This window comes from Oryctolagus cuniculus, chromosome 7 (assembly GCF_964237555.1).
Source record: "Oryctolagus cuniculus chromosome 7, mOryCun1.1, whole genome shotgun sequence".
Taxonomy (NCBI): Eukaryota; Metazoa; Chordata; class Mammalia; order Lagomorpha; family Leporidae; genus Oryctolagus; species Oryctolagus cuniculus.
Window position 1 is genome coordinate 122,677,756 of NC_091438.1, and position 12,988 is coordinate 122,690,743.

Consider the following 12,988-nt stretch of genomic DNA (forward strand, 5'->3'; position numbering starts at 1 on the left):
GAACAGACTCTCAGGCTGCAAGGGCCTTCTTAGGAGCAAATCTTCCCAAGAACCTCCATCCTACCTCCAGAAGCAGAAGGGAAGAAAGAAACCAGCTGGCTGTTGGAAACAATGACTTTGATTGTAAGCATCATTTATCTGTGTGCTTGTGGCTGCTGTCCTGCCCAGAGGCAGGACAGGTGCCTGCTTATGTAGTCCCACTCTTTCTATTTCCCCTATCTGCCATCTGATACATGCTTTTCGCTTTATCAGGGTAAAACCTGATGGTAATGTTTCCAATGAGTTCTGATTGTGTGCCACTTTCCCCTGATCAAAAACCTTCAGTGATTCTTTAACACCATTACCTGGGCACTCAAAACCCTGTGGAATCTGGTCCAAACGCTCATTTCCTGCTAACCTTACACTCGTGTGCTGGCGTTCCAGCAATAACATGGTCACAGTTTCCTGAATATGTCCTGAAGGCTTCAATTGGCATGTCTTTGTTCTTGCTGTTTATGCATCATCATGGCAAAATGAACTCCCACCTATCCTTCAAGGCCCAGCCTGAATGTCACCTCCTCCATGCTACCAGGCACAAATGACTACTCTCTGCTTGAACTCCACAGAAGATACACATTTCAATGACATCATCTATCACACCCTGCCTCCCCTCACAGCCATCTGTGCAAACATCTCACCTGCCCTATTAGTCTGAGCATTCTGGCGACCTCTGCGGATCCCCTTGTGATACCTAGTCACAAAGCCTTATTAGGTCAGGGGCTCAAAAATGCTCTCTGAATTGAACAGAAATGTAAAAATACATTAGGCAATATTTTTAAGCTTTTTTTCCAGGAGCGACTCTGATGTGGAGAAGGAGCTAGAAGGAAACATGGAGTTAAAGCATATCCAAGAATATCTGGGATACAGCAGACCAGATAAATATTTCCTTTAAAGAAAAAAAAGTGTGGTGATAGATTCTTGTTTCCTTGAAACTTGTTTTATAAAGTACACCAAGGGGTAAGCATTTGCTGGGTTGGTTAAGCCACTGGTTGAGATGCCTGCATTCCATATCAGAGTGCCTGGGTTATAGTCCTGGCTCTGTTCCCAATTCCAGCTTCGTAACATGCATCCTGGGAGACAGCAGTGATGGCTTAAGTAGTTGGGTTCCTGCCACTCACATGGGAGACCTGGATCGAGTTCCTGGCTTTGCCCTGGCCCAGCACCAGCTATTATGATATTTGGGGAATAAACTAGCAGATGGGAGTGCTCTCTCTCTCCCTCAGATAAATACATTTTTGAAAATTCCATCTGATTATTAAAGGGGTTTACTCAGTATAAGGTTCTTGATGTCTGTCTAGTGGCTGCCAGAAGGGAGAGATATGCTAAGGTTTCACGTCCTGGTTAGTGTAGGAGCTGGTCTTGGATTAAGGACTCCAGACTCATCTCCACTACACTGCAACTCCTTATTCTTAGTTTTTGAAAGACTAAGATTATTGTGGCCACCTGAATGCTCCACAGTTTGGAAGTGGGAACCTTTTTTCTGCCAAGGGCCATTTGGATATTTATAATATTATTCACAGGCCATACAAAATTATCAACTTAAAAATTAGTTTGCTATAGATTTAGTGAATTTCAAGTCCTACCTGTAGTTGCACTGGAAGGGTCAGACCAAATGATTTCATAGGCCTTATTTGGCCCGTGGGCTGAATGTTCCCCACCTCTGCTTCACAAAGCATTTCATATATGCTGCCCATGACTTAGAAAAACTCAGACTCATTCTTTACTCTCTCACGCATCTCTGAAACATGTAGATGGGAAAAAGTCCTCCCCTCTCCTTGTGTAATTTTCACCTTAGGAATAACCCTATTCACCATCATCTTCCTTCTGGGCAGCAACTCTTGAGCACTATTAGCTATGATTACCTACAAGTGAGACATCATTAGTTAGATTTTGCAGATCAGAAACTTTGCCTCAGTGAGATCAAGTACTTGCCCAAGGTCACATAGCTGAACTAAGAGACAAACTTGAATATGACTCCAAGTTCTGGGATATTTCCACTAGGCCACACTAACATGGACAGTGAAATAAGACCGTGTTTTTGGCACAGACTGCTACTTTCCCTGGAAATTCACCAAGCTGAAAAGATCATTCTATAATATTTTATTAGTTAGACTGTTATGAGCTGGAAGGAATGATTCTGCAGAGGAAATAAGTCCAGAGAAGTAAATTAAGTCACCCAAAGTCATCCCTAGTTTTTGACAGAGCTGGGACTTGACTCTTCATCTTAACTCAGAGCTCTTTTGAATGCACAAAACCAGAGAAGGCAAGATATGGTGCTCTATGATCTTTGGTGGAATATCCTTCCTGCCCTGAGGCTGCATGATCACCTTGGAGAAGTGATTTTTTAATCCTCGAGGCTGCTGATGTCCAAGGACAGCACTGTCTAATCGAACCTTCTGGGATCAGGAGAATGTTCTATATCTATGCTGTGTAATATGGCAGCCATTAGCTACATGTGGCTATTGAGCACTTCAAACACACCTAGTATTACTAAGACATGGAACTTTAATTTTACTTAACTTAAATTCAAACACAAGCAGCCGTATGTGATCACTGGCTACTTCACTGGACAGAGCAGCTCTAGGCTCAGAAACAACACAAAGTTACAGCACCTCAGAGCTAGACGGGACCCTCAGGATCATTTAGTAAGACTCGACTCTGGGACAGGAATTCCTTCTACATAATCTCTAACGACTCCATTGAATTTCTCTGATGATCAGGACTCACTACTACTCTAGGCAACTATTCTACTCAGAAGTTTTCTTCTGGGTTCCTGAAATGTGGGATAGTATTAATACCTTAGGGTAACTGCAGGATTTTCTTTCCTAGAGAATGGAAAAGCATCTGTCATGGGGTCGATATTTGGTACAGAGCACTCTTCACCATCTTTGTTTTGGATTACCTTTAGAGTATCAGATCTTCTTAAAAGGTGGAGCCACGGCTGGGACACAAAATACCAGGGATGGGTTGACTTGAGTGGACAAGAGAGGACCACTGTTTCCTGTGATCTGGAGTGCATAATTTTCCTAAAAAGCCAAGGGTGTGCTAATGTTTTTTTTTTTATAAAAGCATCTCGCATCACACTGTTGGCTTCTTTTATACTTGTGGACAGCTAAAGCCCCCAGACCCATTCCATGCACTGCAGACAATCTGTGCCCTCCCTACCTGTATCTGCCCAATTTTCTTTTGTAACTCAGACGAAGGACACTGTGAATGACCTTTAAGATACTTGAATTGTATCCATTTCACTTTGCTTAGAGAACATGGGAACTGCATGTCCATTTCTGCAATTCTTTTTCCCGTATGGGAGATTATTCATTCAAAAGAAGTTAACCTACAATCTGCCACAAGAAAGAGGGCAGCTGGTACATCTGGGGTAAATGTGTCTCCATTTTCTGCCAGTGTTGCCAGGTACCCTCTCTTGGCTCCTTGGGGATTTAGTGACCCAACTGCTCCTGCTGACCTTGGCAGGGTGGCACTTCTGCATGGGTGTTGACTGTAGTCACAGCCGTGGAAGACAGAAAATGTCTTTTTATTATTAACAAGACTTAGGGAGGCAGCCTATCATTTCTGGGTGGGGTGATATCCGTCAGCAAAAAATGATCTGCTAACTCTCCAGGAAGCATTAAGAGTAGTGATATGAGAAATAATTGCTTATGCCGAATGAAAAGAAAAGATGTCTCAGCAGAATGGAGGCCTTCAGCAAGGCAGGTGGATGGCGGAAGGAGGCAGGAACAGAGGGAGGGAGGGAATCGAGGCTCTGGATGAGCCCTGGCAAGAGAAAGAAGCAGGAGGGGAAAACTGGAACTGCAAAGCTTAAGTGTGGAAAGATCCCTGGAGGCACCATTAGTGCTGTTAGAAGAATAAAGCAGAAAGGGAGAAATGGTTAAGCAGCGTCACAACACAGAGAGGCCACAAGAAAGCTTCTGAAAAGCCTCCACTCAGGCACCTTTCCCCTCTCTAGTCCTGCTCCTCCTGGAACTGGGCTGCTGCCTTGTGATACAGTTCCTTTCCTATCTCTCCACACCCATCCTGACTAGGCGCCAACTTTGATGGGTTTGCTCAGGGTGGCAGAAGCATCTCTTTTGCCGTTCACCCCACACCTCATCCTGAAATTGTCCATACCTCCAGTCTGCACAGAGCTGTGTTCTGGAAATGTTTTTATGTAAGATCATATTTTTATCATTTGGGTAACTGATCTAATTATTAGAAAAAGATAAGTCACAAACTCATTCATAAACATGTAACAAAAGAGAGAAGGAAATTTATAAAAATGACAATACTACTGGGTTGGAAACAGCTGAAGTCCCTTCATGATATGACTGTCCTTCATGACGTGACTGTATATTTCAAATTACTTAAAGATAAGCATGACTTGCACTTAAAATACATAATAAAGCTCCTAATAGAGCTGATGAAAACCAAGGCTGACAAAAAACCTACCACAACAGCCTGCAAATTGCTGGTTTCATTTGTCAAAAACTCCATGCAGCATACCACAGACAGATGAGCCTTCCTAAGACTTTCATCTCATCCTTTTCCTGCTCAAACTGTGCACAGCTCCTCACTTCCCACACAACATTAACTGGGAACCTCTGCAACCTCATGCTAGCCCCCATCCCACTGGAGTAGAGGCGGTCCTTGCATATCTGTGGCACTCTCTGTGAGGAGTCAGATGGCTTAATAGGCAGGCAGGGTGGTCCCAGTGGAAATTGAAGGTGCAAAATCTTTAGCAAGGTAAAAAGTGCAGGCCTGCCCACTCCTTGAAAGCTTCCAATCTTATCATGAGAACTGCAAGGAGGTGGTGCTTTCTTCCAGGTTTTCTGGAAACCAAATTAAGTATCCCACCTTTCTGATGGCTCCTTTTGTTTTATTATTAGCAAGACAGACAAGATAAAAGATTGCAAATCAGGTCCTTTGATGGGTTTTGTTCCTGCCTTGAAACCTAATGCCAAGTTTTCTTCTTTCCCAACATTGTACTTAAAAACCGCAGTACCACCGGCCCTGTAGGGTTTTACCTCTCTTGGAGCCTTCCTCCAGCCACTCTGGCTGGAAGTCTCTGACTCTAATAAATCTTGCTTTTAAGCCTTTAAATCTTGCTTTTCTTTTTGCTTTGTATGCTTGAAAATTCTTCTTCCACGTGAGACAAAGAACCGAGGTAATAATATTTTCTCCACCACCATTTCACCCGTAACACCCTGAGACAGGGGAGTTTCCAAAGGCTGAGCAAGCAGTGAATACTTCTCTAATTCTGCGCCTCACATTCAGGTGAAAACCCAAACAGGTGTCCCATCATGCTGAAAGGTTTAGGACTGATACCAAACGCTCAAATGCCATTCAGGTCACCTTTCACCAAAGGTTCTCAGTAACTGAAGGATCAATTCAAATGTATGGTAAATGTATTTCTCTTTTGAAGGTATTACAGAACCATCTAATTTTCTTTTTTTCCTAAATAATGTGACAAACAGCAGCACAAATACAACTGGGTTCAGTTGAGGGTGTCTTAGCATGAGGCCGAAATTATAGCGTAAATTCAGATGCCGCTTTTTAAGAGCCCTGGTGAGGGCCAGGTCAGGGACTGACATCAGGTGTTGAGCCAAGGAGTACAGGGAATCATTTTCTAGAACCTACAGCCATTTCACCCACTGCTTCCCAAAGTTTAAACTGATCCTTTCTGGAGGCAACTGGAAAAAAGAAAAAACAGCTATAGACAAACAGAACTCTAGAAGCTCCAAATGGGGCAGATCATCTCCACTGGGCTCAGGTCTGAAACACTCAGAAATGACCCAGTTTCCCAAGTGTGGCTCCAGACTACTCTGACAGGCTAGAGGATGTAAGCCCATGCTCCACACACTCCTTGACACTTACGGAGGAGAGAGTCCTCAGGGTACTGTCGTCTCTGCTTCACCTAAATCCCAGGACCTAGCATAGTGCCTGAAAAGCAGGAGCCTAGGAATAAAAATCTGAAGTCAGGTCTGCCCCCAGGTTGATGGTAGAAGCCCTGAACCACAAGTCTGTTTACTAAAGAACCTGAAGGAGCCATGCAATTCATTTGTTTGCTTTTTATATCTCCTTCCCTGTCACGGAGTATAACCCATGTCTGCGCAGAGCCAAACACACACCCACACATTCTCACAGAATGCACGTGCTGCTGAGCAAACAGGCAGTGTGACATTTCAACACTTACGACCTACTGCCAGAGAGGTATTTTTAAAACTATTTTTTTTCTTATTCCAGATATCACCAACTGTGTTATCCTGGGTGGGTCTTTTAACCTTTGGGCCTCAGTTTCCTCATTTGTATAAAGGAGAAAATAGCACTTCCTTACAGGGCTGTTTTCAGAATTAGAGCTGACTCAAGGAAAGGAAAGCACCTGTCCACAGGAATATTTCCAAGATTAAATGATAACAGACATGTAGGAGAAGGATTACAATAGTGTTCCTCACAGAATACATATTCAATATATGGTAGCTTTGCTATTGTCATTATTGTTACTTCCTATTAAACTCATGCTCACAGAGCTTTTGGCAGAATCCTTAACGTGTCCTCTGGATGCCAACTCAAGTCCAAATGCAGGCCAGTTGGGTAAGTCTTCTTCTCTCTGAGCCTAATGTCCAAGACAAGGGGTGGTAACCTTTCACCAAAGAGTCATAATCCAAAGAATAACTTCTTTGGAGTCACCATCCACATTATTCATTCGGGCATAATTATGAACCATGGCATCTTTGCTTTGGTGTTGAGTCAATACCTTGCTTGCATGCTCCCTGAGGCCTCAACCTCCACATGCCCTCTGTATTCACACAATACATAGTCACATTACATATCTCTTAACAGAGGGAAAATGGCTTTTGTTGACAGAAAACCATCCTTTGTGGGCACCTCCTTCTAGTAGTCCTGTAATGAGTCATTCACTGCCAACTGTCAAAACAGTGTGTGCATATTTAAATTTGAGTTCAGTGGTTGCAAACTGCCTGTCAAAAGGTTAACTGTTAAGTTCTGTTTGGTCCACTTTATAATGCTATAACATTTTTGAGTTAATTTCCAGTCTTTAAAAATTGGAAAATTTGACATTCAAAAAAAAAAAAAATCTAGACTCTAGACTTTAATTTCCATTCAACAATTGGAAGATCTGACAACAATCTGAGTTAAACAACCATTATCACTAGTAGCAGCAGCAACATAGCTGCCCTCTTTGTATTATTATACATTCCAGTTTCCAGCAACTCTCTTGGAACCATCCCTGAACCTTGCTGTAACCATTAACCTTCACAGTTTAGGAACTAACTCTTTGTTTGCCTGCACCTATTTTGTGCATTACATTTAAAGCAGCATGTTTCGCAAGAAGTATTCCAGAAATGCTCCTGAACTGTATACTAGATGGTTCTGAGGGTATCTCTGTAATGCATACTTCCAAAGAAGATATTTTTTCCAGATTGGGAAGTTATCTACTCCTTTACGGGAGTCAGAATGAAAAGATAAATCTTACATCACTTATCAAAGCAAACTGAAGCAGCTGATGTACACAGTGGCCTGAAAGGCAAAAAAGCAATTTTTAAAAAATTAATAAATGATGAGACTATTAATGGCACACAAAAAGGATTTGCATTTTCCTTTCCTTTAATATGATTTTTACCTTAAACACTGTGTCCCTTTAGGAAAGGGAAGAAAAGTTAATAAAGGAACCTATCACTCAAACTTAATTTTTACTATGGCAAATAAACTGCTTTAATGAAAGGACCGAAATCCCCGGGTTTGCACATTAAATTTTCATTTGTAGTAGAAGATGGAAATTATTGATTCAGTCATGGCATCATGCATTTTTGAATCCTATAGTGCCTCAGAAGCCCACATTACTACTGGGTGCAAATGTGTTGGTAGCGTTTTGATACAGGATGAGCCCAGGGTGAGCCAGCGGAGAAAGGGATATAGATAAGGGAAGCAGGCAGACTGGCCCTTCACAGAAAACAATAATCAATGTTTCTTGTCTCTGATAGCCACTCAGATAAAGCACCTAATGGCACAATGGGCCATGGGTGCATTCTGAGACCAGAAAAGTCAGATCCACTCAGTCTTTGGGGAAACTACAACGACCTTTAGAATACTTAAAAAAAAAAGGGGGGGGGGGCTGATAATTTGATCGTAAGTCCTTGGAGAAGAGTTTGAGCTTCAAGAAAACTGTAGTGGAAAGAAAAGTTCCTTTCTCATCTCAAGGTCAGGATGTCCATTAAGGGAAGAATAAATGCCTAACATTCTAAAGCTGAACTGGATAACATAGAAAATCAATCAAACCCACAAATACAGCTATCAACCTGATGTGGCCTCAACAAAGAGTTGACATGAGCATCCTTTCTTTGCTTACAGCATGGAGATAGGTATGTTTTTTTTCTTTGAAAGAAATTAATCCCTCTGCTTCTCAGAGTACTAACCCATAATTAAACAACTCTTGATTATTCTCCTCTTACAGATATCATAGGAATTGATTATAAGCCTAGATGGCAAGAACCTGAACCAGCCCATATTGGGGTCTTTGTGTATCAGACTGAATGAGATCAGGGAAAGCAATCATTTTTAGAAAAAAGCTAAATTTTGTTGCAAAAAGCAATGCTGCTTAAAAAAAGGAAAGACAGATAATCATATAATATATTCCAAAAAGAGAAAGATTTCATGTTGTTTACCTGCCAGCTAAGATTATCTTATACCAGTAGTCTCCTCTGTCAGCCTGGATGTTGGAAAAGTAACTTTATTAGTTCTGGTTTTGTGTTTTCAGACTTTGAGAGCTAGTGCCATCTATAGATTTCCATTTTGGGAGGAATTTCTCTTTTGTCCTAGTTTGTGTCAGACCTGCTGTCATTAGAATACGAGCACCCAGGAGACACTTCCCTGCAGTTTAATAGGCTATGAAGGATGGGGCCCATTAATGGGTTAGCAGAGGCCCCTAAATAAGATACTGCCTAGAGGTAGGGGTAGAAAGGGAAGGAAGGCCAAGCAGGGGAGGCAGGCACCACTCAGGGACTGCCACTGGCTGCTCAAGGGGGTCTCAAAGCAGATAGCACCGCCTTCTGAAGGATCCCCAAAGGTGAAGCATGAACCAACAGCTGGAGAATTCAGCCACAGAAGTCTAAACTGCTTCGGGAGGCTCTGGGTTACTTTTTTTGTTGTTTTAACACTTAAGACAATTTCTATTATCTGCCTATCTGATTACTGCTGGAAAGTTACTTTTTCAATTGTTCTTTTACTATGTTCTCATCCGTTTTATAGTACCTGTCCCTATACTCTAGTGCACTTATTTTTTTATATATAATTTTTTCATTTCCATTCTTTATTAGCAACCCTTAGGTAAGACCAAGCTGCTCAGCTTGGCATACAATGCCTCCTGTCTTGGCCCTACTTACCTCCCATCCTCATATTTCTATTATCAAACATGGGCCAGGCTATTCATCTACTGCTCCTCACAATGTTTTCTTAAATTTTCACAGCTTTGCACGTGCTGTTTCTTCTACCTGGAACAGCATCCTTGCCTCAGCCTCTCCTTGGCTTGATTCTGGCCATCTTTGCAGACTCAGGCTCACAGGCTCCCTCAGTGGGGTCGTGAATCCAAGATACCCCATCTGCTTTCTGGACTGGAGGTCCTACTGCTCACCGTCCCTTCCCTCAACTCAGCCCTTACCTCACTCTTCTATAATTGCCTGTGTCTACCACTTAGTAAAGTGGACAGTAAGTTTTCTTTAAATAAATAAAGAACACTACTTCCAGCTCCTGCAGAGCCTGGATTTATGAGATCAACAGAATGAAATTTAACCAGTCCTTTCTTAATCAGGAGGGGCACATCACCTCTTACCTTTATAGTTTTGGTCTGGAGTCTGAGTCCATTTAAAGTGTTGATGGCTTTCTCTGCATCCTTTGGATCAATATAGTTAACAAATCCATACCCTAAACTCTGTCCTGTGGAAACATTAAAAAGAGAGGGAGAGACAGAGAGAAAGGGAGAGAGAGAGAAAGAGAGAGAGAGAGCACTCAGTATTTTTATAGAGGTAACACTTCTCATTGCAGTGAGTCAAAACCCTTCTATGGGGGTACATGGTTCCTTTTACACTAAGCTTTACCCCCAGATTGAGAGGTTTCCAATTCCTCTTCTCTCACTCTGGTTGATCTTTAAATTCACAGGAGCTGCCCAAGCCAAGAACAGGTAAGTGCCCCTGCACATCCACACCAGACATGAGTATATAAAACTGTCCACATGATCAAAAAGAGGCAGGACATGGCAGTAAAAAGAGAGCAGGTGTGGTTTGTTAGAAGAGATGTGAACTAGAGTCTTGGATGTCTCAATTTGCTATGTGACTTGGAGAGGAGTCATTTAATCTCCCTTTCCCAGACCACCTCCCACCCCCAGCCCCATATTTCTTCTCTGGAGATAACAGTAGCACCTACCTCAGAGAGGTTTGAGAGAATTAGTAAGATATTGTATATACAATGTGTATGAAGCACATTGCCTAGAACATAGTAGGTGCTCAACAAAAGACAGCTCTACTCTATTCATTCCTGTAAAACTGGGGTAAGCACTGGACACTGTCTACTGCCTCAGTCCTGCCAGCCACACCCACACTCAGAAGGATGTCATGGGAGCTGAGCAGCAAAAACTGGAGATGTTTATGGTGAAGCCATGGCCAGAATTTAAAGCAGTTTCTACAGATCATTCTTTACCCTCATCATCCTCCCTACCCCCCAGACAAAGAACAATGAAAAAAGAAGGGAAGGGCTTCTACTGGAAAAAAATGGGGAACTCCCAATACAAAGGAGAGAGTGCGAATACATTCTGCAAAGAGGATTTAGCTACTTTAGGTGGAAAATGGCATTAACTTGTCTGCACAGAGAGGTAGCAAGTGACAGGGCTCCCCCTTAAGTGAAATAAAAATAATGTGCTTGCGATCGTGCCACTGATTATAAATAGTCCATCAGCTCTGCCATGTGTCATCAGCCAGAAATATCATTAGAAAACTTTACATTTTATGACATACCCTTTAAGAAATGCAGAGCTTGGGGTGGCTGCAGAACCCAGCTTGAACTTCCCAGGCAATGTTATTGATTTGTGGGTGGCAGCAGAGCCAAAGGGGAGGAAAATGACAGGACATCACATGTCAGGAAAGACTGATTACATAAAGCTCTCTTTGGAGTACTGGGGCCAGGGCTGGGAGACAATACAGAAAAAAGCCTGCCATGTCCTGGTGACAGGAGCCCATTTCAGCAGCCAAAAAAATCTTTCCAACAGCTTCTGTTTTGCTGGTAAATGTCTGTGTTTGTGTTGGTTGTAGGAGGGAACCTGGGAAAACAAGTTGGGTTCTGGATCAGAAAATGGGTGACTTTCCTATCCTTTGCAGGATTGAAGCAAAGAGAATCATGAAGAAATTCAATGGCATTTGTCATCCAGAGGAAAATCTCCAATGACAACTCCTTCCATTAGGATACTCCTTTGTGTTTTGGTAAAACTGGGTTAGAATAGGAAAGACAGGAGCAAACTCTGCCAGATATGCCCTTCACCAGCCACACTAGTCACCAGAGAGTGAAGAGGGAGGAGAGAATGCCAGGCACACTCAACCTGCTGGGACTTCTCTTTTCATTTCACTATACAAATGTGTGTGTGTGAGACTGGTATGTGTGTGAGAGCTGTGTGATTTATGAGAACTTGCCACACATTCTGAGAAACTTCATTTTGCAAATACAAAAATATAAGGGATTAATATCATTGATTTAAAAATATCATTTGTCCTAAATTTGGCACTACCTCATCAAGCCTAACTAAATTTGCCTAATTAAATCCATTTTCATCATGCAAATTTCTCAGTCATGTTTATCTTGCATATATGAGAAACCTTAAAAGTGCTATACTAAAATATCCTTATAATCATTTTTAACCAACAGTCATGCACCAAGTGGAGCTGTTTTTAAGGCTATTTTTAAAGCAATTATGTCAATGATAAACCTTATTGAGGAGCTCTAGGAAACTGGTCAGAAGGTCAGTTGAGGGGCCAGCATTGTGGCATAGTAAGTTAAGCCATGGCCTGCAGTGCTGGCTTCTTGTATGTGTACCAGTTTGAGTCCTGGCTGCTCCACTTCAGATCCAGCTCCCTGCTAATGCATCTGAGAAGGCAGAGGAAGATAACCTGGGTTCCTGGGCCCCTGCCACCCACAAGGGAGACCTGGAAGAAGCTCCTGGCTTCAGCCTAGTCCAGCCCTGGTCACTGCAGTTATTTGAGGAGTGAACCAGCAGATAGGAGATCTGTCTTTCTTTCTCTCTGTAAGTCTGCCTTTTGAATAAACAAAGTCTTTTAAAAAAGAGGGTCAATTGATCCAGCCCGATTTGATTTGTATAAAGGTAAAAAATAAATAAAACACCATTTTAACTGCAAGAACTGGACTTAACTTAGACCAAAAAAGTTCCTGAGTCATCATATGTTGAGGAATTTATGTTTATCAGTGGTGCATCTTTCCAATATATGTTCTTGTTTTCTAAAATTATTAATATATTGATGGCAATCTAAAATAAATATAATGGCTGTAATTTTTACATTGTATATTTTGTCTTTGTCCTAGATCTTTGCTTCTGGAGGAAGGGAAATACATTTGGTTTCAGGTCCTAGGAAGGTTCTAAAGGTCAAGTGAAGAAAAGACTCCTACCCAGCAAGATGTGCCAAAACCACACCTGCCTGTGCCAGTTCCAATCCATCTACCATCTCCTCAGCTGCTGACTGCATTTAGCACCACGGTGTTATCATCAACTGCTCTAGGTGCAGGGGGAGGGAATGTCTGTTCCACTGGCCACATAAGGCCCATGAAGTCATTTGGTCTGGCCCTGCCAAGGCAATTGCAGGAGGAATTCGAAATTCAAAAAATGTATAGCAGGCTATTTTTTTTTTTTTTTTGACAGCCAGAGTTAGACAGTGAGAGAGAGAGA

The 12,988-nt window shown here is 42.2% G+C and overlaps 1 protein-coding gene across 15 annotated transcripts in view; it reads right to left on the reverse strand.

Annotated features, from left to right (window-relative positions):
* The window catches only part of ELAVL4 (ELAV like RNA binding protein 4), a 170,292-nt gene that overhangs the window by 16,196 nt on the left and 141,108 nt on the right, over window positions 1-12,988 (reverse strand). For all 15 annotated transcript variants that reach the window (XM_008265276.4, XM_008265279.4, XM_051857796.2 and 12 more), the window contains one exon: window positions 9,878-9,981. In XM_008265276.4, coding sequence (XP_008263498.1) covers window positions 9,878-9,981 — 104 coding nt within the window. The remainder of the gene's footprint in view (window positions 1-9,877; window positions 9,982-12,988) is intronic.